General features: G+C 45.6%; 2 protein-coding genes across 5 annotated transcripts in view; one reads left to right on the top strand and one right to left on the bottom strand.

Moving 5' to 3' along the window:
• Positions 1 to 380: 380 nt before the first annotated feature.
• On the top strand, positions 381 to 23,971 carry mettl5 (methyltransferase like 5). Of its 2 annotated transcripts, XM_038789468.1 has the most exons (7): positions 381 to 592; positions 10,216 to 10,330; positions 13,894 to 14,078; positions 16,242 to 16,324; positions 20,199 to 20,250; positions 21,632 to 21,681; positions 23,861 to 23,971. In XM_038789468.1, the coding sequence occupies exons 1-7, from the start codon at positions 394 to 396 to the stop codon at positions 23,900 to 23,902; spliced, it is 726 nt and encodes a 241-aa protein (XP_038645396.1). In that variant the 5' UTR covers positions 381 to 393; the 3' UTR covers positions 23,903 to 23,971. The 2 variants fall into 2 exon arrangements, with proteins under 2 accessions (XP_038645396.1, XP_038645397.1); XM_038789469.1 differs by lacking the exon at positions 21,632 to 21,681.
• The window catches only part of ssb (small RNA binding exonuclease protection factor La), a 22,870-nt gene continuing 21,707 nt past the window's right edge, over positions 23,464 to 24,626 (bottom strand). For all 3 annotated transcript variants that reach the window (XM_038789466.1, XM_038789467.1, XM_038789465.1), the window contains exon 12: positions 23,464 to 24,268. In XM_038789466.1, coding sequence (XP_038645394.1) covers positions 24,015 to 24,268 — 254 coding nt within the window. In that variant the 3' untranslated portion in view covers positions 23,464 to 24,014. The remainder of the gene's footprint in view (positions 24,269 to 24,626) is intronic.

The raw sequence follows: 24,626 nt of genomic DNA, 5'->3' as shown, positions 1-24,626 counted from the left end.
TTCCCTGAAGTAGAGAACATAATGTGGGATTCATTGCGGATCTAGTATCGAGACCGGGTTACAAAGTATCCCGAAGTAAATTTAAATGTCGAGAGGGCAAAAATTCTCTTGTCCCGATAGTCTCTCAGTTTAACACTGAGCGTGCCTTGCTGAGTAATATGGACAGGAACTTTCTAGCTGAAACCCATTTTGAATCTGCCTCTGAGTTGATGCCACCAACTCTCTAGTCGATGGGGTGGGGGCGGTAAAGCAACTACAAGTGCGAATCTGATCCTTGTTACTTCTTCATCCTTGCGAGTCTGTGTTACTAATTCCGTTTCTCTGAATACCGTTCATTCTTATTGAAATGCTGCACCTTTCCTTTCTCCATCACCGGAAGTGCCTGTTGAGCGCATGCTCAGTGTCCGTGCGGCCGGAACCAAAGGCCGGCAATGTAGTTGTCGGCGGGGGGTTGGAGGCGGCTGCACGCGGCGGGGGACAGCAATGAAACCGAGAAAGCTGAAAGAACTGGAGAGTTTATTGCAGCAAGTGGATGTGTTCGAGCAGCCGAAGCTGCTTCTCGAACAATATCCCACTAGCGCCCACATAGCAGGTAAAACATTCTTATCGAGACTACATTTCCTTTAAGAAGTTTGAAGATGATCTTATTGATCATCTTAGCCAGGGTCTGGCTCCTGTCGCATCACGCAGGAAGATTACCTTCCCATAAGGTCATGCTAAATATTGAAGCAAAGCCATGTTTTGTACCAGGTGCCCATTTTAGCCTTTGTCCCTCAATCTATATGAAATCCAGATATTTTTCCTTTGTAATGAGTAACACTGGTGACCACTCAACTTCCCCTCATGCCTTTGTGACTGCGACTATCGTGTCTTATCCCTCTTCAGTCCCTCTACTGCATTTGATTGGTGGACTGAGCTGTTGTTATCTTTGTGCACTTCTTTTCGACCTGGAGTAATTCCTTTGCATTCGAATGCAGTCAGTGTATCTCTAGAAATAGCTTATTTTTCTGCCAGTCCTGTCACCTGCTGGTGTCTATTCTAGTCTCCCCTCTTCTTCCTCATTACCCGTCAGCAACATCATGCACTGTATCAGTTTTCCCATGCATATTGATACTATCCTCTGGAGATAATATATTTCAAGTCTGTCTTGGACCCTCGCTTTTCCTGATGTATATTAATGATCTAGATCTTGGTGTACAGGGGACAGTTTCAAAGTTTGCAGATGACACAAAACATGGAAGTATTGTAAATTGTGAAGAAGACAGCGTACAACTTCTGAAGGACATAGACAAGTTAGTGGAGTGGGCAGATGAAGTTCAACGCAAGAAGTGTGAGGTGATGCATTTGGTAGGAAGAACATGGAGAGACAATAAAAAGTAAAGTGTAAAAAGGGTCCAGGAGCACAGGGACCTGGGTGAATATGGGCATAGATCATTGAAGGTGGCAGGACAGGTGGATAGTGCAGTTAATAAAGCATATAGTATTCTGGGCTTTATTAATAGCGACAAAGGAGGGACTTCCGGTTGCGGCTATGACCAGCTAAGTCGCACGTTTGGCTGCTCCTGTGAGGAAGGTGTTTTCGGGCCGATTGGAGGGCCCCTAACGGCGCTGGAACGGCAATTCCCGGTGGGGGAAGGTTCCCAGAGGAGAACCCTGAAAAATTTATGGTCGTTACCCGAAGTGGGGCAGGGAAAAAAGCGGCAGCAGCTCCCCGAAAAAAGCGGGGGAAGAAATCCAAAATGGCGGCCGGCGGCGCACCCGAGGACTGGAGGAAATGGGCGGAGGAGCAGCAGGCCATTCTCCTGCGCTTCTTCACGGAGCTGAAAGTGGAGCTGCTGGAGTCGATGAACGCGACGACCACCAGGCTGATGGGGGCACAGGCGACCCAAGAGGTGTCAATTCGGGAGCTGCAGCAGGAGATGGCTGTGAGGGAGGAGGAGGCTACGGTCCTCGTGGGAAAGGTGGAGGTGCACGAGGCACTCCACCTGAGATGGCAAAACCGACTGGAGGAGATGGATATCCGCATGAGGCGGAAAAACCTGAGGATCCTGGGCCTGGCAGAAGGGCTGGAGGAGTCGGACCTCCCGGGGTATGTGGCAGAAATGCTGGGCTCACTGATGGGGGCAGGGGCCGTCCCTTCGCCCCTGGAACTGGAGGAGGCCTACAGAGTAATGGCCAGGAAGCCAAGAGCAAACGAACCCCCGAGGGCGGTGCTGGTTCGGTTCCAGCGATTCAGTGACCGGGAGAGGGTGCTGAGGTGGGCCAAGAGAGAGAGGAGCAGCAAATGGGAGAACTCGACGGTGAGGATCTTTCAGGACTGGAGTGCGGAGGTGGCAAAGCGGCGGGCCCGGTTCAACCGGACGAAGGCGGTGCTGCATGCCAAGAGAATCAGATTCGGGATGCTGCAGCCAGCGCGCTTGTGGGTGACCTATAAGGACCAGCACCACTATTTCGAGTCCCCGGAGGAGGCGTGGGCCTTTGTCCAGGAAGAAAAGCTGGACTCGAACTAGAACCAGGGTATACTTGGCGGTCGTTGCCGCTCTGGTACTTTAAGCTGGGCACGTGGCTCTCTTTTGGTTGGATTTTCACTTGGCCGTATTTTTGGGCCCTTTTTTTTCTCTCTACCAGTTTTTTCTCTCTTTTTTCTGTTATTTATAATGTTATGTTGGGAGGGCGGGGTGGGGGGGGAGTGTCGGGGGTATGTGTTTCTTGTGGGGTTTTTGGTTGTTTTGTAGTTATCGGTGTGAGATCGGGGACGGGGGTGGAACTGAAGATGGAGGGGCGGGGAGGGGCAGGGCGAAAGCGCGGGCTTTCCTCTGGTTTCCCGCGCACGGGGCAGAGGAGGGAGGGGGGGGAGTAAGGGGCGTGGTCAGCAATGGCTCCCTTTCCCGCGCTGGAGCGGGGTCAAGGAGGGGTGGTAAGGGGGGGGACGTCCCCCATGCCGGGAGGAGTCGGAGTGTGGCAGGGGCAGCCGGGTCAGCGTAAACCAGCTGACTTACGGAAGTACTATGGAGGGTGCATCGCGGCTAGGAAGGGTCCTAGCCTGGGGGGGGAGGGGGGAGGGGGGGGCTACCGGGTTGCTGCTGAAAAGGCCAGGGAGGAGAAGTTGAGGACCGGAGGGGTGGGGGGAGGGGGGGGGGCGCCATCGCCATGGGGAGCGGGTCAGAAAGGGAGGGCTGACTCGGGGCGAGCAGGTGACAGGATATGGCTAGTCGGCAGGGGAAAGGGGCGGGCTGCCCTTCGACCCGGCTGATCACTTGGAATGTGAGGGGGCTGAATGGGCCGGTCAAGAGAACGAGAGTAATCTCGCATTTGAAGGGACTGAAGGCGGATGTAGCAATGCTACAAGAGACCCATTTGAAGGTGGCGGACCAGGTCCGCCTGAGAAGGGGGTGGGTGGGACAGGTGTTCCACTCAGGACTGGACGTAAAGAACCGGGGGGGTGGCGATCCTGGTAGGGAAGAGGGTGTCGTTCGTGGCGGCAGAGGTGGTGGCGGATAAAGAGGGTAGATATGTCATGGTGAAGGGTAGGCTGCAGGGGGAGAAAGTGGTGATGGTTAACGTGTATGCCCCGAATTGGGACGACGCTGGCTTCATGAGGCGCCTACTGGGCCTCATTCCGGACCTGGAGGCAGGGGGCCTGATCATGGGGGGGGACTTCAACACAGTGCTGGACCCTGTGCTGGACAGATCGAGTTCAAGGACGAGTAGGAGGCCGGCAGCGGCAGAAGTGTTAAAGGGGTTTATGGAGCAGATGGGAGGGGTGGACCCCTGGAGGTTTGGGAGGCCGAGGGCGAGGGAGTATTCCTTTTTCTCCCATGTCCACAGAGTCTATTCTAGAATTGACTTTTTTGTATTGAGCAGGGGACTGATCCCGAAAGTACGGGAAGTGGAGTACTCGGCCATAGCGGTCTCAGACCATGCGCCACACTGGGTAGATTTGGAAATGGGGGAGGCGCGAGACCAGCGTCCGCTGTGGCGCCTGGATGTAGGGTTGCTGGCGGATGAGGAGGTGTGTAAGAGGGTCCGGAAGAGCATTGAAAGATATCTGGACATTAATGACACGGGGGAGGTGCAGGTGGGGATGGTATGGGAGGCCCTGAAGGCGGTGATCCGGGGGGAGCTGATCTCCATACGGGCACATAGGGAAAGGAGGGAGAGACAGGAGAGGGAGAGGCTGGTGGGGGAGCTTCTGGACGTGGATAGGAAATATGCGGAGGCACCAGAGGAGGGGCTGTTGGGGGAACGGCGCAGTTTGCAGGCTAAGTTTGACCTGTTGACCACCAGAAAGGCGGAGACACAGTGGAGAAGGGCGCAGGGCGCGATTTATGAGTATGGGGAGAAGGCGAGTAGGATGTTGGCGCATCAGCTCCGCAAGCGGGATGCGGCTAGAGAAATTGGGGGAGTGAGGGAGAGGGGTGGGAACGTAGTGCAGAAGGGGCCAGAAGTAAATGGGGTCTTCAGAGACTTCTATAAGGAGCTGTATCGGTCAGAGCCGCCGACGAGGGGAGGGGGGATGGAGGGCTTCTTGAACAAACTGAGGTTCCCCAAGGTCCAAGAGGAGCTGGTAGAGGGGCTGGGGGCGCAGATAGGGTTAGAGGAGCTAGTCAAGGGGATTGGGCATATGCAGTCGGGGAAGGCGCCGGGGCCAGACGGGTTCCCGGTGGAATTTTACAAAAAATATGCGGATTTGGTGGGCCCTGTGCTGGTGCGAGCCTTCAACGAGGCATGGGAGGGGGGGGCTCTGCCCCCGACAATGTCGCAGGCACTGATCTCTCTGATCTTGAAGCGGGACAAGGACCCCGTGCAGTGTGGGTCATATAGGCCTATCTCGCTCCTGAATGTGGACGCCAAGCTGCTGGCAAAGATCCTGGCTACCAGGATAGAGGATTGTGTGCCAGGGGTGATACACGAGGACCAGACGGGTTTTGTGAAAGGGCGGCAGCTTAATACGAACGTGCGGAGACTGCTAAACGTCATCATGATGCCGGCAGTGGAGGGGGAGGCGGAGATAGTGGTGGCATTGGACGCGGAGAAAGCATTTGATAGGGTGGAGTGGAAGTACCTGTGGGAGACGCTGGAACAGTTTGGATTTGGGGAGGGATTTATTAAATGGGTGAAGCTGCTCTATTCGGCCCCGACGGCAAGTGTAGTGACGAATGGTAGGAGATCGGAGTATTTTGGGCTCCACCGGGGGACCAGACAGGGGTGCCCCTTGTCCCCCCTGCTCTTCGCACTGGCAATTGAACCGTTGGCGATGGCACTGAGGGGCTCAGGGGGGTGGAGAGGGCTGACAAGGGGCGGGGAGGAGCACCGGGTATCGCTAAACGCGGACGACCTGCTGCTATACGTGGCAGACCCAGAAGGGGGAATGCCGGAGGTGATGGAACCGCTAGCAGAATTCGGGGACTTTTCGGGGTACAAGCTAAACTTGGGTAAGAGTGAGGTATTTGTGATACACCCAGGGGACCAGGAAGAGGGAATCGGGAGACTCCCGTTGAAGAGAGCAGGAAAGAGTTTTAGATATTTAGGGGTGCAGGTGGCAAGGAACTGGGGGACTCTCCACAAGTTGAACTTCTCCAGGCTGGTGGAACAGATGGAGGAGGAATTTAAAAGGTGGGACATGGTGCCGCTGTCGCTGGCGGGCAGAGTGCAGTCCGTTAAAATGACGGTCCTCCCGAGGTTTTTGTTTTTATTTCAGTGCTGGCCCATCTTCCTCCCGAGGGCCATCTTCAAAAAGGTGACGAGCAGCATCATGAGCTACGTGTGGGCGCACGGCACCCCAAGGGTGAGGAGGGTCTTCTTGGAGCGGAGTATGGAGAGTGGAGGGCTGGCATTACCCAACCTTTCGGGGTATTACTGGGCGGCTAATGTATCGATGGTGCGCAAGTGGATGATGGAAGGGGAGGGGGCAGCTTGGAAATGAATGGAGAGGGCGTCCTGTGGCAACATAAGCCTGGGGGCCCTAGTGACGGCGCCATGGCCGCTCCCTCCCACGAGGTACACCACGAGCCCGGTGGTGGCGGCCACCCTCAAGATCTGGGGGCAGTGGAGGCGACACAGGGGGGAAGTGGGAGGTCTGATGGAGGCACCGTTAAGAGGGAACCATAGATTCATCCCGGGGAACATGGACGGGGGATTCCAGAGCTGGTACAGGGTGGGCATCAGGCAGCTGAAGGATCTGTTTGTAGATGGGAGGTTTGCGAGCCTGAGAGAGCTGGAGGAGAAATTCGGGCTCCCCCCGGGAAACATGTTTAGACATTTGCAGGTGAAGGCATTTGCTAGACGCCAGGTGGAAGGGTTTCCCTTGCTCCCCAGTAGGGGGGCGAGCGATAGGGTGCTCTCGGGGGTCTGGGTCGGAGGGGGGAGGATATCGGACATATACAAAGTAATGCAGGAGGCGGAGGAGGCATCAGTAGAGGAGCTGAAAGCCAAGTGGGAGGGGGAGCTGGGAGAGCAGATAGAGGATGGGACATGGGCTGATGCCCTGGAGAGGGTTAATTCTTCCTCCTCGTGTGCGAGGCTTAGCCTCATTCAATTTAAGGTGCTACATAGAGCCCATATGACGGGGACAAGGATGAGTCGGTTCTTTGGGGGTGAGGACAGATGTGTCAGGTGTTCGGGAAGTCCAGCGAACCATGTCCATATATTTTGGGCATGTCCGGCACTGGAGGAGTTCTGGAAGGGGGTGGCAAGGACGGTGCCGAGGGTGGTGGGATCCAGGGTCAAACCAGGATGGGGACTAGCGATCTTTGGGGTTGGGGTGGAGCCGGGGGTACAGGAGGCGAGAGAGGCCGGAGTACTGGCCTTTGCGTCCCTAGTTGCGCGAAGAAGGATACTAATACAGTGGAAGGACGCGAGGCCTCCAAGCGTGGAAACTTGGATTAATGACATGGCAAGCTTTATTCAGTTGGAAAGGGTCAAATTCGCCCTGAGAGGGTCGGTACAAGGGTTCTTCAGGCGGTGGCAGCCTTTCCTCGACTTTTTGGCTCAAAGATAGGGTACAGAGGTCGCAGCAGCAGCAACCCGGGGGAGGGGGGGGTGGCAACAACGGGTGTGGTGGGTGATTTACGGTTGTAATGCGGGCAAATTTGTTCGCAGTTTATGTTGGATGTTGATTGTTGCTTTGTTTGTTTTTGGGGAGGGGGGAGGGACAGCGCGCGCGCGCGAGTTCGGGCGGGGGGGGATATTTGTTAAGAGGGAATATTTTGTAATATTCTATAGTTGGGGTAAATATTTCCATGTAAAAAAAATTTTTCAATAAAAATTATTTTTAAAAAAATTAATAGCGACAAAGTACAAGAGCAAGGAGTTTATGCTTAACTTATACACAACACTATTAGACCTCAGCTGAAATATTGTGCACAGTTCAGGATGCTACACTATAGAAAGAATGTTGCAGAGAGTACAGAAAAGGTTTACAAGAATGGTTCCAGGGATGAGAAACCTATGAGGATAGATTGGAGAGGTTGGGACTGTACTCCTTGGGAAAAAGGTGGCCGAGAGGAGAGTGATATTCAAAATCATGAGGGGGCTGGACAGAGTAGATGGGGAGAAATTGTTCCCGTTCGTAAAAGGATCGAGAATGAGAGGGCACAGATTTAAAGTGATTTGCAAAAGAATCAAATATGATGGCAGAATTTTTTTCCATACAAGTAATTTGGGTCTGGAATGCACTGCCTGGGAGTAGGTACAATCAAAGCATTCAAGAAGGCATTAAATGATTACTTGGAGAAATGTGCAGGGGTACAAGAAAAAGGCAGGGGAATGGCACACGGTCATGATGCTTGTTTGGAGATGGAGTGCAGAAATGATGGGCTAAATAGTCTTCTCCCATGCCATAACAATTCTGTGAAGTCATGGAAAAGTAGCAACCTCCATAGTTTTAAGCCCTCACTATAAACTCTGCTGCCTTACCACCAACACCTCTGGTTCACCTTGAGTGACAATCATTGCAAAATCTTGGTACTTTGCTCAACCTAATCCCCATATTCTATCAATCACCTCGATCACTTATTTTCGATCTACAATATCGCACATCTCAATGCAACTGTTATTGAAACCTATATGCATGCTTTTGTCATCTGGACACTTTGTTGGTCTCCCATCCATGAACTTCAACTTCTTCGAAATGCATTCATCCGTACTGCATTACGTCCTGCTCACCCATTAGGGCAATCTTCATGGGACTATATTGGCTTTCTGTTTGCCAGTTTACTAAATTGAATATATTTGCCTTATGGTTTTGACTGCTCCCTCCCAATCTCTGCAACCTCCAGCTGCTTTGGAAACCCACTTGTCCCACTGGCTCAGCAATGGAATCCCTACAATGCAGCAGATGGCCATTCGGTCTCCCCACAGTCATCCAAGGCCTGAATCGAATTCTGGTCCCTGGCGCTGAGGCAGCAATGTGCCAACGTGTCACTCGGTTCTCAAATTTCTCCCCCCCCCCCCCCTAAATGGCTTCTTTCCCTCTTTGCTCTTTTTTTTTAAAAAACGTGTTCAAACCCAAGTTTTTCCCCCTCCAAATATTTTCTATGACTCAGGATTCACATCCAATCTTTATTTATAATACGCCCATTTTCAACATTAACTATTACGGTCTAAATATATAACTCCATATGCATGGTAGTGTTACTAATTGTAGCACTGCTACCTATCCATTAATTTGGGAATGATTTTTCTTTTAACATTGCTAATCCTGTTATATGCTTTGAATTTGATTAAGTGATCAGATATCCCAGAAATTGGATTTGTAGCTCAAACAGCAGAGGACCACTTGAAATATAGCTTTTTCTACCTATTCCAGATGCTACCCGTCAGGGTTAAAATTTAATTGTCGCAAGACGTTGACAGACTCTGGGCAGAAAGATGTCTCGATTACCTTCAGCTCTCCGAACAGGAACACATCTTAAATATTAGACACTACTGAGGATAGGTTGTAGCTAAAAGAATCAAGGTCTAATCTTGCCTTCCTGTAACAGCCATGGATAAGAATGCCGATTGAGCCTCTTAATGAATCTGTTGAATAGTCTACTCATTATTTTTAAGCTGACAGTTTCAGGAACAACCCCCACTGTTCCTCCAAATATATTAGCCTTTTCAAAGTTGGGCATAGTGAATGATACGAGCCCGAGGTGAGAACGGGATAAAACAGAAAATGCTGGAAAAACTTAGCAGGTCTGGCAGTATCCGTAGAAAGAGAACCAGAGTTCATGTCGAGTCTTTGACCAGAAAGGGACTATTAGACTGAGCTAACTCTTCTGCAAGGGTCAGATGGTAGCTAGATGGCATATCCCAGCTCGTCCATCATGATTTTGAGATTAGGCAATACCCAACACGACTGAATGGACACTAGCACAATTGTACTACTATTCCAGATACCAGTCTACCAGATATATTCATTATGTACACATCAGATAATTTTATGACAAGTACAACATCATAAAGTTGTGGGTGGTGGAATAAGCTTGAGGCTAGCAGTTCATCAGCAAAGGGCATGAAGTGTAGTGATTGATCCTCTCGGTCACCACCAGCTGCATAATCCACAAAAGCCAACTCAAGTTCAGTCCTTCCATACGTCAAGTATTTGCCATTGCATAATTGTTCATTTCTGAAGAAAAGCCACAGGAAAATTGAACAACCTCTCCATTTCGCTCTGTAGAGAGCGAGGACATCCTTCAAAGTATAAGCCAACAATGAACTGCACAAAATTGCATTCCCTTTCCTGATTATTGAAAGTGTAGCACTCCACTAAATAACTGCGGCTGGATATCTGTGGCGACATCCAAATTTAATTGAATGTTCATAGTGGAGATGTTCTTTGAAGCTCACCCAGCAAAATTCCCACACTTTCCAAAAAGCAACAAAATCACAACCCATAAGCAGGTATCTTATAACAAGTCAAATGACCACCTGTAGGCAGGATGTCCCTATTCTTAACATGACTGAATCCATGCAACCAAGGACATGCTAATTAACCAACCTGTAAGCTCACCATGTTCCCAGCACAACTATGTTAAGAACCCCTATGTTAGTACATGTCTCCCAGAAACGCAGTATGTATAATGGCTTCATAAAATGTGCATACTAATATGAAACTACAGTTAAGTGTTTTTAGATGGTGAACTACAAAGACTCATTTTGTGATATGACTATCAAATTAAAATATTTTATTATTGTACTATAGAATGATATTCCATGATCTCATTTTAGCGCATATGCTGTATACAATACACACAACATTCAATGACATTGAAAGCAAGTTGATTGGCGATCTTGGATGTGGATGTGGCGTTCTGAGTATCGGAGCAGCTATGCTAGATGCAGGGTATGTGGATTACAAAATGCAAAAATCTAAATTTACATTTTATGTATGCAACGCCAAATTTTGCTTAAAAAACTAATATTGCCATGACCATTTTCATTATGCAGCTGTTTTATTTTACTGATGATTGTGTCTGATTGCAAAGTAATTCCAATTTCATACATGGAAATATTAGATGTACACTAATCTTATTTCTCCTAGTTAAATAACCTTGCCTTGAGAATGATAATACCAGCCCTAGTCCATTCTTTCTGGAGTTTATGGTATTTTCCTGCCTCAATTTTTTAAAACTTTCACGTATTTATATTACATCTTACTACATCCTCACATACCCAAAAGAGCTTCACAGCCAATGACCTATTTCAGGTGCAGCCGCTGATGGAGGTAAATGCAGCGGCCAGTGTACACCGTAACATCCCATAAACAAGCACGATTAAATGATCTGTTAATTCTGCAGAAACGTTGTGTTGAAGGATAGACTAGAGACAATCTTTGACATACTTTTATAAGCATTTATTTATAGAGTTACAGTTTAAAAGGGCAACATGGTAGCACAGTGGATAGCACTGTTGTTTCACTGCGCCAGGGTCCCGGGTTCGATTCCTGGCTTAGGTCACTGTCTGTGCGGAGTCTGCACGTTCCCCCATCCCCCAAGTCTGCATGGGTTTCCTCCGGGTGCTCCAGTTTTCTCCCACAAGCCCCGAAAGATGTGCTCATTAGGTAATTTGGACATTTTCACAGTAACTATTGCAGTTTTAATGTAAGCTTACTTGTGACAATAAAGATTATAAAAAGCATGCAACTCCTATCCCAACAATCAGTTTCAGTCTGTGTCTGTTTAGAGGGGTAAAGTGTAACCCCAGTTAGTGTCCACTGCCAGCACACGATCAAAAACACGGAATGATTTTGGCAAGGACATGGGAGGGATTCTCTGCTTTTTTAGTCCCATGGGATCGTGGCCAGAAAGACAGGAACTCTGTTTGTTAGGATCCCGGACAAGATCCCAACTTTTTTTCAGTGTGTAAAACTGAGGAAATGTTACTGCACCACGAGAGTAGTAATACTGACCGTATGTTAATTTAATCACAATTTTTTTATTTTTAAAAATAAATTTACAGTACCCAATTCATTTTTTCCAATTAAGGGGCAGTTTAGCATGGCCAATCTACCTCCCCTGCACATCTTTTGGGGCGAAACCCACGCAAACACGGGAGAATGTGCAAACTCCACACGGACAGCAAACTCCACACGGACAGAGACCCAGAGCCAAGATTGAACCTGGGACCTTGGCGTCGTGAGACAGCAGTGCTAACTACTGCATCACCGTGCCGCTTTTTCTAATGACATAATTAACCACATTAGCGGGCAGCAGGGTGGCACAGTGGTTAGCATTGCTGCCTCACAAAGCCATGGTCCCAAGTTCAATCCCGGCTCTGGATCACTGCCCGTGTGGAGTTTGCACAGTCTCCCCGTGTTTGCATGGGTTTCGCCCCCACAACCCAAAGATGTGCAGTGGAGGTGGATTGGCCACGCTAAATTGCTCCTTAATTGGAAAAAATGAATTGGGTACTCTAAATTTATTTATTTTTAAATTAACCACATTAGCAACAAAGAAATAGCTTTACAGTTTAACAGTCACAACTGTTAAGTGAAAACCGTAACCTGCCACCATATTCCAAATATATCAAATACCACTCCTGAAAAACGTTAACAACTAGGGTTTCACTTGCATTTCTCTGTGCAGAATCTTTGGAGAGACCTTTCAGGACCAAACTGAAACAACTCCGTTCAGATTAGAGTTCTAGGACCTACTGATTCTTCAGACAGATCTGGCTCTTCCAATTAATTACATCTGTGCCCAAAGCATAAGAAATTCTTTTGTCTCTTCTTAGAAGAAGTCCTTTGACCTACTTAGTTGAACCAAACACAATAACCCTCAAATTATCTACAGGGGTTCCTTAAACCTAAACAATATTCCAATAGTGAGCTATCAATATACAAGTAAATGGTTCAAGATTTATTAGCAGAACACTTCAATGATTACTTCACTTTTATGACACATTAATTTTTTTAATTTAAAAAAAAAATAAATTTAGAGTACCCAATTACCTTTTCCAATTAAGGGGCAATTTTAGCATGGTCAATCCACCTATCCTGCACATCTTTTGAGTTGTGGGGGCGAAACCCACGCAGACACGGGGAGAATGTGCAAACTCCACACGGACAGTGACCCAGGGCCGGGATTCGAACCCGGGTCCTCAGCGCCGTAGGCAGCAATGCTAACCACTGTGCCACCGTGCTGCCCTTATGACACATTAATCACCACTCTAGCAGTCATACTGTCTGTATGCATCTTAATACTAATAATAATTATTATTGTCACAAGTAGGCTTACATTAACACTGCAGTGAAGCTACTATGAAAATCCTCGAGTCGCCACACTATGGCGCCTGTTTGGTTACAGAGTGAATTCAGAATGTCCAATTCACCCAACAGACATCTCTCAGGACTTGTGAGAGGAAACCAGAGCACCTGGAGGAAACCCACGGGGAAAACATGCAGATTCCACAGACAGTGACCCAAGCAGGAATCGAAACTGGGACCCTGGCGCTGTGAAGCAACAGTGCTAACCACTGTGCTACCATGTCAACCATCATATCCCAGGTTTTAATAACATTACTGCCAAAATATACAAAATATGACAATTTCTTACATTCAGCAGAAATTTAACATTTCACCTGAAAAATGTCACTTTTGATAATATAATGCTCCCATTACCACTGCAAAATATCACAACAGATTGGTTGCTGAAGCCATTCTGCCAAGAGATGAGATTACTACCAAATGAGCAAAGTTCTTCAAAAGAGTCGACACAGGCTTGATGGACATGTCCGTCTACTGAGCTTTATTATTCTATGATTAATATTGAAGGGCAACTACCCTGCCAATAGGATTCATAAACAAACATATGCAGTTGGATGAAAATGTCTAAGATTTTAGCTGACATGTTATAATCAAACGTTCTTATAGCAATAAGGCTACTCCAAAGAAAGTACTTTAATAAATCATTTTCTTGGTTTACTATATTTCTAACTACTCCAACTCCAGCGATCACATGCTATTGTCTCAACTTCTGTTTACTTTCTCTAATACTATCAATTATTAAATTGTGGACCCCCATTAGAGATGGGACCAGCAGAGAAAACACTTGTTTTAATTTGGCTGGAAGGAAAGGGGGACTGGAAGGAGGACAAGTCAATTAAATAATTTCCAGAAAAAGATTTTAGCAGATGCGACAACAGCTAACCAATTCCCAGGAGTTTCACTCTGGAGGTTAAGTATCCCAAAAGTACCTGCTGTTTAGGGTTAATACATTTACAAATGAATTAAAATTGTTATCTGCTTCAAAGTGCACTTTCATAGATCACATGGAGAATCTATTCTGTGTGTTATCCTGTGCAGGCAAACTCAATAATAAAAAATTCAATTTGAGGATAATCTTATACCATTATACATGGACCAAAACAAACATTGCTCACTAACCAGGTTGTTTTCATCTTTTGCAGATTATGTGTGGGATTTGATATTGATGAAGGAGCACTTGACATATTTAACAGAAATGCAGAGGAATTTGAATTGGCCAATGTTAATATGGTTCAATGTGATATCTGTTCTGTAACGACTGGCAAATTATCAAAGACATTTGACACTATAATAATGAATCCACCATTTGGAACAAAGCACAATAAAGGTAGATTGAATGTTTAGCTCGGTGTACTGTACTTCTGAAATTTAAGTGCAAAGGATTAAAAAATTTCCCCCATAATTTACGGTTGAAAGTATATTCCAGCAGAAGTTTGAATAAACGTGCAGCAATACATTTGTTAAGCCAAATACCTTTGAATCTAAATGTTAGATATTTGGTGAATTAGCATTTGATTTTTGTCACTTCTCAGGCTATACTTCAATATACATTTACAAACCAATTTCATCAACACTTTGCATAACGTCCTTCAAATTCTTTAAAGGAAAGCAGGTGTCATGTTTCACACAATCACAATTCATTAATAGATAATACATGTTACAAAAGGAAGAGAGGAGAAAACAGGACTGAAAATCATTCCTAAATGTAACTAATGATAAATTCCAATAATGCTGACTATATAGCACATTGAAGCCAGAGGCTCGAGACTCAAGGCTACAAAATTAATATATTAATCACTGATTTCAAGACATGGTAACCAAACTTGTTTAATAAGCACCTTAGTTGCAATGGTTTTTGTGATTCATATCATGTTGCCTAATCACTGACCACCCACACAAGTTGAAAACTATTTTATGTGATGAACTTTAGAAAATTAAATACTTAAGTCATTGTTGCGATGTTTTTAAAAAAAGCCAATTAGCAGCCATATTTGCCTATATTAAACTAAAAACACAGTAAAAGTAATTCAGTAGCTTTGAAGTACTTTGGGATGTTCTGAGGATTTGAAAGATCCTGGGCAGGATCCTCCGCCTTATGCTGCTGGTAGTGTCTTGGAGTAGTGGTAGTGTCCAGTGAGGCGGAGAATCTCGAGTCAAGTGAATAAAATGGGATTGGTGCCGGGCGTCGACCCGTTTCTGATGCCCCGGCCCCCCTCTTGGTGGCAGGATTGAGGTTTGCGCCCTGTTGCAGCAGGAGAATGCAAATGACCTTTTTGGATTCAATTAGCGGGCCGGGCACCATAATCCTCCGGGCTCACAAGATTCTCCGGTCCGGAAATCACACGGGCGAGGATCACTATAGGTATGGACCAATGTGTACCTGGCGCCGTAGTCCCAGCGGTGGGCCAAGGGGGTAACCCCTTAGGGGCGGTTTGGTCACACCCCCCACCAGACACCATCCGCCCAAAGACCCCCTAAACATAGATGCCCCCCCCCCCCACCCCGAGACTCTCCAAATAATGAGGCAGCCCTCAGCAACCCTCGAAATAAAGAGGCCCCCCAGAAAAGAGACTCCTGTCGGAAAGTCCACCAGAAAAAAGACCCCTGTTCTGGAAGCTAGAGAGCAGTCTAGCCTAAGGCAGTGAATACAGGAGCAATACACATTGTGCCTCTGACACAGGAAGCACTGTGTGCCAATTCCCAGAAAAAAAAGTCAACTAAGCCCCTCAGAGCCTTGAGCTGCAAGATATTCATTCATTTCCATTACTGGGCTGTGCTTCATTCATCTTCCTTCATGGTTGAGTAACTCTAAAGTGCTTTAACCACAATGTTTACAAACATCAACCACTTCAAAGAGTGAAGTGCTGTCAATTTCCCGCTGAGCACTTCGCAATCACTCAAGCATGATGGGATGGGGGGGGGGGGGGGGGTGGCCAGCTGCTCAGAATAGCAGCCGGTTGACCAATTCCCTCAGAAATCCCTCACAATTCTTACCATGCATACATTTGCATGGTGAAGGATTAGGAATCACTTCCTGAACTGCCAATCAGATGCAATTCAACTCCGGCGGAGACCTCAAACTGAGATTCTTGTCCCCTATACAATTTTTTTTGTCTAATCAACCTTGTAGAACCGAAATGGACACTGATTGATCATGGAAAAGAAATCAAATCTAATCCTCTTTCCACCCAACACAGGAACCCAAAACCATAGAAGCCAATTGCAGTACTCTGAATGCCATTTGGTTGACAGCTAACTCTGATCCCATATCACACCTTGTTTCTTCCAAGATACCAGCAATTAATTCCCTTTCCCAGCTAAATCTAGGAAGTTGGATTTTGATAGAATTTTATTCAATGATAAATTGAGTCTGACATCAATAAAATTTAGACAAGTAAATTTCATCTGATCTCTAGAGCAAGAACCAAGCAAATGTAGCAAAGATACTCACTGGATAAAAGGTCTAACTAATTTATGTTTTCCTCAAAAGGTATGGACATGGCATTCCTCAGAACTGCTTTAGATATGGCCAGAACAGCTGTGTATTCCCTGCACAAAACATCAACCAGAAATGTAAATAATTTACCTGTTTTCTGCAGCCAAATAAACCATTTTGCAGATGATCATTTGTATGACAGCAAGTATTTTTCAAATATCTTTAATGCATTACAGGAAACAGGACATTTTTAAGTTTATACTATTTGCTCTTTGAATGTTCATTCAACTTCTAGCATAAAATAGAACCAATAAGGTTTACCACAAGCCCGGTGGTGGCGGCGAGCCTAAGAATCTGGGGACAGTGGAGACGGCATCGGGGGGAAACAGGGGGCTCGATGGAGGCTCCACTGGGTGGCAATCATCGGTTCATCCCGGGGAACAAGGGTGGGGGATTTAGGGGGTGGCAAAGGGCGGGCATCAGTAAATTGAGGGACCTGCTTATTGGCGGGACGTTTGCGGGCCTGAGGGAACTAGAAGATAAGTTTGGGCTTCCCCAAGGGAACATGTTCAGATACTTGCAGGTAAAGGCGTTTGCTAGGCGACAGGTAGAGGGATTCCCTCTGCTGCCCTCGCGGGGGACGATGGACAGAGTGCTTTCGAGGGTGTGGGTCGGAGAGGGGAAGATGTCTGACATCTATAAGGTAATGCAGGAGGTGGAGGAGTCGTCAGTGGAGGAGCTGAAGGCTAAATGGGAGGAGGAACTCGGGGAGCAGATAGAGGACGGGACTTGGGCGGATGCCTTGGAGAGAGTCAACTCTTCCTCCTCATGTGCGAGGCTTAGTCTCATCCAATTTAAGGTGCTGCACCGGGCCCACATGTCCGGGACTAGGATGAGTAGGTTCTTTGGGGGTGAGGACAGGTGCACCAGATGTTCGGGGAGTCCAGCGAACCACGCCCATATGTTCTGGAGCACCCAACACTAGAAGAATTCTGGAAGGGGGTGGCGGGGACGGTGTCGAGGGTGGTTGGATCCAGGGTCAAACCAGGACTCGCGATTTTTGGAGTTGCGGTAGAGCCGGGAGTGCAGGAGGCGAAAGAGGCCGGTGTCCTGGCCTTTGCGTCCCTGGTAGCCCGACGAAGGATCCTGCTACAGTGGAAGGATGCAAGGCCCCCAAGTGTGGAGACCTGGATCAGTGACATGGCGGGATTTATAAAATTGGAAAGGGTCAAATTTGCCCTGAGAGGATCAATACAAGGGTTCTATAAACGATGGCAGCCTTTTCTGGACTTCCTGGCTCAAAGATAGGTATCTTGGTCAATAGCAGCAGCAACCCGGGGGGGGGTGTTCCTTACTGTAGTTTCTATTCTGTAACTTTATATTGTGTTAATTTGCGTTGTTGTTAAAATGCTGTGTTGTTCATGGAGGTGGGGTGAATGTTTATGATTGCTAATATTATTGTTATTTTTGGTATTTTACTATGGTGCGTTATTGTTGTATAAATTCAAAATTTTTCAATAAATATTTCAAAAAAAAAATAGAACCAAAAATCTCAATTTAAGCTTCATTTGCCTCCTGTGTTAACTGCCAAAAAAATGTTAAGGTTTGTGGGGAGACTCATGCACAATAGTCATATTGAGTATGCAGCACAGAAACAGGTCATTCATTCCAACTTGTCTCAGTCAGCATTTATACGCCACACGAGCCTCCTCCCTCGACTAAATAACTGGGAGGCGGTGGCGTAGTGGTATTGTCATGGCACTAGTAATCCAGAAACCCAGAGTAGTTTGGGGTCCCAGGTTCATATCCCAACACTGCAGATGGTGAAATTTGACTTCAATAAAAATCCGTTTAGTGATGACCATGAAACCATTGTCAATTGTTGTAAAAACCTTTCTGGTTCACTAATGTCCTTTGTTGCTCGTTGTGATCTCTATTTAATTGGCTCCGTTTATGGCTGTTAATGTGGTCGCCTTCCTTAATTCTAATTACGTTTAGGGCAGAATGGTGGCACAGTGGTTAGCATTGCTGCCTACGGCGTTGAGGATCCGGGTTCGAATCCCGACCCTGGGTCACTGTCCGTGTGGAGTTTGCACATTCTCCCCGTGTCTGTATGGATCTCACCCCCACAACCCAAAGATGTGTTGGTTAGGTGGATTGGCCACGTTAAATTTCCCTTAATTGGAAAAATGAATTGGGTACTCTAAATTTAAAAAAAATAAATTCTAATCACGTTTGCTCAAGAGTCGCCAGGTATCTTTCGATACCGCCACAAGGTTCAAAACCGAATACTGATCAAAGACTCGATACACCAGTTAGTAAGTTCGAAATCAATGCCCATTTATTTACACACACAGTTAATTATACTCATGCACAAACTCTACCTATCACTAAACTATCACTACTACTAAAGCCTATACTTAGCTTTGGGTGCCCACTCAGTCAGAGGAACAATGGCCGTTGTCCGGTTCCGAGGCTGCTGGGATCATTGGTATCGATTTCCTCCAATAAAGGGGTGGCTGCTGTGATTGCTGGGCAGGCCCTAGGTGGCCATTGGCCTGCTTTGTTCGAGTCTCCCCTGACGCCGGGGTGTCTGCTTTAGTATCGTTAACCTAAATGTTTCTCTTTTGTCCTCGGAGATGGCTCATTAGTATGGTAATGGCATTGCAGTATCAGACTTGTCTGGGAGCTATAGCTCCAATCAACAGACAAACCTTGCACCTGCTTGCTTTCTCAGCATTGTCCATTTTTCCCTTCATTCTTTGCAAAGTGTCCATTTTGTAATCGGGACGTGGCCACCCCAGGTGGCTACACTTTTAGGGAAGGAAATCTGCCATCCTTACCCGATCTGGCCTATATGTGACTCCAGACCCACAGCAATATGGTTGACTCCTGACTGTCCCTCAAGGGCAATTAGGGATGGGCAATAAATGCTGGCCCAACCAGCGATGCCCACGTTCCATGAACAAATAAAAAAACCAATCAGTGTATCCTAATCCTTTCTTCATCCGGTACCGACCTAGCTTCTGCTTAAATACACCTATGCTATTTTGCTTAATTACTCCTTGTGGTCAGGTGTTTCACAATTCTTATCACGCTTTGGATAAAGAATTTTTTGTTGGATCTACAATTGACTGTCTTGTTTATGACCTCTAGTTTTGGACTCCCTGAAAAATGGGAACATTTTTGTGTATGTCAGCAAACCTTTTCATTATCTAAAGACATCCTATCAGGTCATCCTTCCCTCTCCTGCCAGCCCCAGCCTTTCTCAAGTAAGCTTCTTTGTTCAGTTCTGATATGTTGTGAGTCTGTACTCCCACTGCCTCAATACCCTTTATGTATGCTCCAAGTGAGATTTAACAAGTTCACTTTCCCCAAATACATTTGCTTCGCCACCTTTATTATTTCATTGAGTTCATCCAGTTATGCTTTCTGCAACTAAATTCATGCAGACTCACATAAATCTTTTACTGAAAATCATGAGACATGAACTTTCCTATGCAGAGAAAACCAGTCAACATTCCCCTACTGACATCAAAGAACGCACCAGAAATTAGTGATTTGAATCTCAGCATTTTCTGATCTAATAGGATTTGCATAATAGCTAGTGTATTTCACTATGTAAAAACCTTTCAGCAATGTAGTCTCATATTAGTTTAATTAATTACTGCATCTTTACAGCAGACACTTTATCACATTATGTAATGCATGAAGGGGAGAATTTCCACATCATAGCCATCTGGTACTTTTACGGGAAAGTACACATGGTCATCCAATGACAACAGGATGAGGCCCATTTGGAATGCCCCACATTCAGCTGTTTTGATAACCAACCTCAAACACAAACCGCCACTTAGTCAACACCTTCAAGTGGGGGAAAATAAAATTATACAATTTCAGCTAAAATACATATTAGTATAAACCTAATGGCAACTGTCAATTCATTTAAGTTTTTTTGTACAATGGTGCTGCTTGGATTCACATGTATTTTGCAAAACTTCTCCATTGTAGCATATTCAGAAGAAGGCTGAAGAATGGAAGGTAAAGATGGAAGTGATTGCTGGTAAGTGATACTAATTTACTACGTAAAATTTCATTTTGTATTGTTTACAAGGTCATAAGTAAACTTATGCTGTTTGTTCCTTGATCTTTTTTGTTGCAACCAGTGCTTTGTACATTTCACAAATTGTCAGAATTAGTCAATCTCTTGCTGTGATTTGACCAGTGTCAATCTTTGTATATTGATGCAAAAAGATTAGCGATACAAAGAGATTAGAGGGGATGGCACAGTGGCAAGCACTACTGCCTCAGCGCCAGGAACAATTCTGGCCTTGGGTGACTGGGTGGAATTTGCACTTTCTCCCAGTGTCTGCGCGAGTTTCCTCCGGGTGCTTCGGTTTCCTCCCACAGTCCAAAGTTGTGCCGGTTGAGTGGATTGGCTATGCTAAATTGCCGTGTGTGTCCAAAAGTGGGGTTACTGGGCTAGGGTCAGGCGTGGGCCTACGTAGGTTACTCTTTCCAAGGGTCGGTGCAGACTCGATGGGCCAAATGGCCTCCTCTTGCACTGTAGAGATTCTATGATCAGCTTTGCAAAACCTACCTTACCCGAATATATATTTTCTTTTTAAAAATTGAAAATGCTGGAAATACTCAGAAAATCAGGCAGCAACTGTGGAGAGAGAAACAATTTAATGATGTGGTTATTAAGTAGCCTTTCATCAGAACAAAAAGAAATAAAAAGAGCCCACCCTGCCAGCTTTGATCCACTAGCTCCCATTGAACTTTCCCCTCCTGAGCTCCCCTGACTAGAAACAATATATTTTAAAAATAAGTACACAAGAGTACCCAATTGTTTTTTTAATCCACCTAGCATGCACATCTTTGGGTTGTGTGTGTGGGGGGGAAGAGGGTGAAAGCCATGCAAAAGAGGGGAGAATGTGCAAACTCCACACTGACAGTGACCTGGGGCCGGGATTGAACCTGGGTCCTCAGCGCCGTGAGGCAGCAATGCTAACCACCGGAGCCAAAAACAATATTAAAAACGCATCTGGCAACTGATGGCATGCTACTCATCCAATCAGACTAGTTTCACCTACATTTGCTGCCGATAGGCTGCACATGCATGGAAAACCAGCCCTGTGATTGGCAGACTGAGAATTTAAACAATTCTCTGGGAAGTTTTGAAGTCGAATGGCTACCTAAACAAGGATGTGGCATGCCACTTAAAAATGCCTTGTGGGTTGGGGTGAGGAGAGGCCAGGCCTTGGACATGCCTGCTCCAGACCCCCAGAAATGTGATTGACTAACTGCCCTGTGACCTAGTAAGCCAGTGATCAGCAACAAATATTGACCATGCCAGCAATACCCATATCCCAGAAAGAATAATCTAGAGGTCAGGTCCAAGAATATAGATTTATCATATTACATTTTTTATTTTGAAACAGAGCTGAAATATGACTTGCCAGCATCATACAAATTCCATAAGAGGAAATCGGTAAGTTAGTTCACATTTCAAACATATCCGCTGAATGTTCCTGATTGCAATCAAGACTAGAGCAGGAAGGAAATATTTTTCAACAAAGTTATAGTCTTTGAGTTTGTGAAGCAAGCACAAGATGATCGCCAGGTTCCTCAGCATGTGCTCCAAGCAGGTCAAAATTATTAAAAAGATTACTTCACTAAAAACAAACTTGGATGAGTCACAAAAGAAAATGCTGGAAGACTTTTTTTTGATTTCCAGCATCTTCATACTGTGCTTTTGTAGTGGCAGATTACAAAAGTCATATTTTCAATTTGGTCTGTCACACGTGACAACACTCCAGGTGGTTAGCTGAGAAATTCCAAGACTTCCAGCCGTAAAATCTCAATATAAAAATCAAAATAATAATGCAGAATGTCACTTTGCTTAGGACACCTGCACTAGCTCTTCAATTGGGGTGACTTGATCGAACCCCTGCAACTATTCGTGAAAACCTACTTTTTGAAATTCCTGCATGTGCACACCTGCACGAGTGCTCCTGTATTTATGTGGCACCTTTAATCTAATGAAACGTCCCAAGGCACTTCATAGGAGCACGATAAAACAAAGTATGACAATATGCCACACAAGATATTAGTCAGATGATCAAAAACTTGGCCAAAGAAGCAGATTTTGTATACATCTTAAAAAGGGAAGCTGGGTAGAAGAAATTCCAGAGCTTGGGGCAGAGGCAGTTTCAGACTACCAACAGTGCAGCAATTATGGTTGAAAATGCACAACGGGCCAGAATTAGAGTTATAAGACTGGGGAGATTAATGGGAGAATTTGAACACAAAGATGAGAATTCAAAAATCATGGAAGTTCCATAATGGGGAGCCAATATAGGTCAAAGCACAGGGCGATAGGGAAAGGAGATGCTGCAAGTTAAAACATGGGTGGAGATTTAGTTGACCAGAGATATAGATTTAGATTTACAGAGGATTGCATGTGTGAGACAGGCCAGGCATGGGTTTTGAACAGTTGAGTCCAGAGGTAACAAAGGCATGCATAAGGGTTTCAGCAGCACATGAGCTGAGACAGGTCTGAAGTCAGGCAACATTATGGAACTGGAAATAGCCAGCCGTAGTGTGCAAATCAGAGGTCAGAAGCTCATTGTTGGATCAAACGTGATGCCAAGGTAACAGATGGACTTAATTAGTAGCTAGAACACGAGTTTGGAGTGATTCTGAAAATAATGGCTTCAAACTCCCAAAAAGGAAATTTCTGCTCATCCAGTAGTGGTTTTTACACAAGCTGTCTGATAATTTAGCAACAGTGGAATCATCAAGAGAGGCAGTGGCAAGTATAACTTAGTTTCAGCATGTATGGCGATGACACCAAGTGCTTTTGGATGTTGTAGATAAAAAAATAGAAATGTGCTCCGGACAGATCCTTGGGGGACACCAGGGGAGCAGGAAGGGAAGCTATTGCAAGTGATTTGGACTATTAAATAAGAATGTAACCAAGAGGGTGGCACGGTTTCGCAGTGGTTAGCACTGCTGCCTACAGCACAGAGCTTGATCCCGGGTCACTGTCCATGTGGTTTGCACATTCTCCTCATATCTGCGTGGGTTTCACCCCCACAACCTGAAGATGTGCAGGTTAAATGGTTTGGCCCCACCAAATTGCCCTTAATTGGAAAAAAAAAAATTGGGTACTCTGAACCATAGAAGAGCAGTCCCATCCAGCTGGATGTCGGTGGAGAGGTGCATGGTGTGATAGATTCTGCAGACAGGTTGAGAAGGACAAGGAGGAGAGTTTACATCATAGGATTGTCATTTATTTATGCCTTTGATCAGACCGATTTTGATTTATGAAATATTCAGATATTATTTGATCTATTTGTTTAGTCCAATTACATACATCACCTGCAGACTAACTTAAAACAAGATCACTATTAAACCCTTTATAGTTCAAAATTATGTTTTATTCATGAATTTGTAGGCTATTTACAGTGATACGGTATTGAAGACTAAAATTAATGTCCGACATCCAAGATACAATAGAGGCCTTGTATACTCTGCAAGGAAATTGAACTGCAAATATAAAGTAACAATTCAAAATGTTTTAAAAATAATCTACATAAACCTTAGACAAACATGCAGTTAAGGCATCTGCAAATATACTGTATGTAATACTTTTCTTTAAATTCTAGATTGATATTGAAGTGGACTTCATACGGTTTTCGTTTAAATAAATTCCATGCCTCTGGAAGATACTCAACAGAAGAAATGCAGAGATCAAAATTAAAACTCCTTGTATCAGGCCACGTGGTCATTTTGTTCTGTTTGCAAGCCACAAATTGAATCCTACTGATTGCCAGCTTGACCTTCTGTTTTCAGTTTTACTGCAGGCTCATCTACGTGTTCAGCTTTCACTTGTTTTGGTGCAGGTTCATCCACAGGTTCAGCTTTCACTTGTTTTGGTGCAGGCTCATCTACAGGTTCAGTTTTCAGATGTTTTGGTGCAGGCTCATCTACAGGTTCAGTTTTCAGATGTTTTGGTGCAGGCTCATCTACAGGTTCAGTTTCTTCAAGGTTTCTCTTCTTTAGACTTGTATCAGCTACATCAGATCAAACAAGGTGGTTAAAATGTTTGAAAACCAAAACAAAGATTTTCAGTATCAGTAAGAATCCAAAATGAGTAGGATTGAATTTTATTTATTTATTTTAAAAACATTTCCAATCAAGTGGCAATTTTACATGGCCAATCTCACCAATCCTGCACGTTTTTGGTTTGAGACCCACACAAACACGGGAGAATGTGCAAATTCCACATGGACAGTGACCCAGGTATTCTGTGCCATGAGGCAGCAGTGCTAACCCACTGTGCCATTGTGCTGTTCCAAGATCACATTTTATTACAGGAAATGAATCTCGAGCAATAAACAGCCAAAATCTCATCCCAATCTCGTCAGGCTC

This window comes from Scyliorhinus canicula, chromosome 2 (genome assembly GCF_902713615.1).
Source record: "Scyliorhinus canicula chromosome 2, sScyCan1.1, whole genome shotgun sequence".
Lineage (NCBI taxonomy): Eukaryota > Metazoa > Chordata > Chondrichthyes > Carcharhiniformes > Scyliorhinidae > Scyliorhinus > Scyliorhinus canicula.
This window is presented reverse-complemented; position numbering and strand designations above follow the sequence as displayed.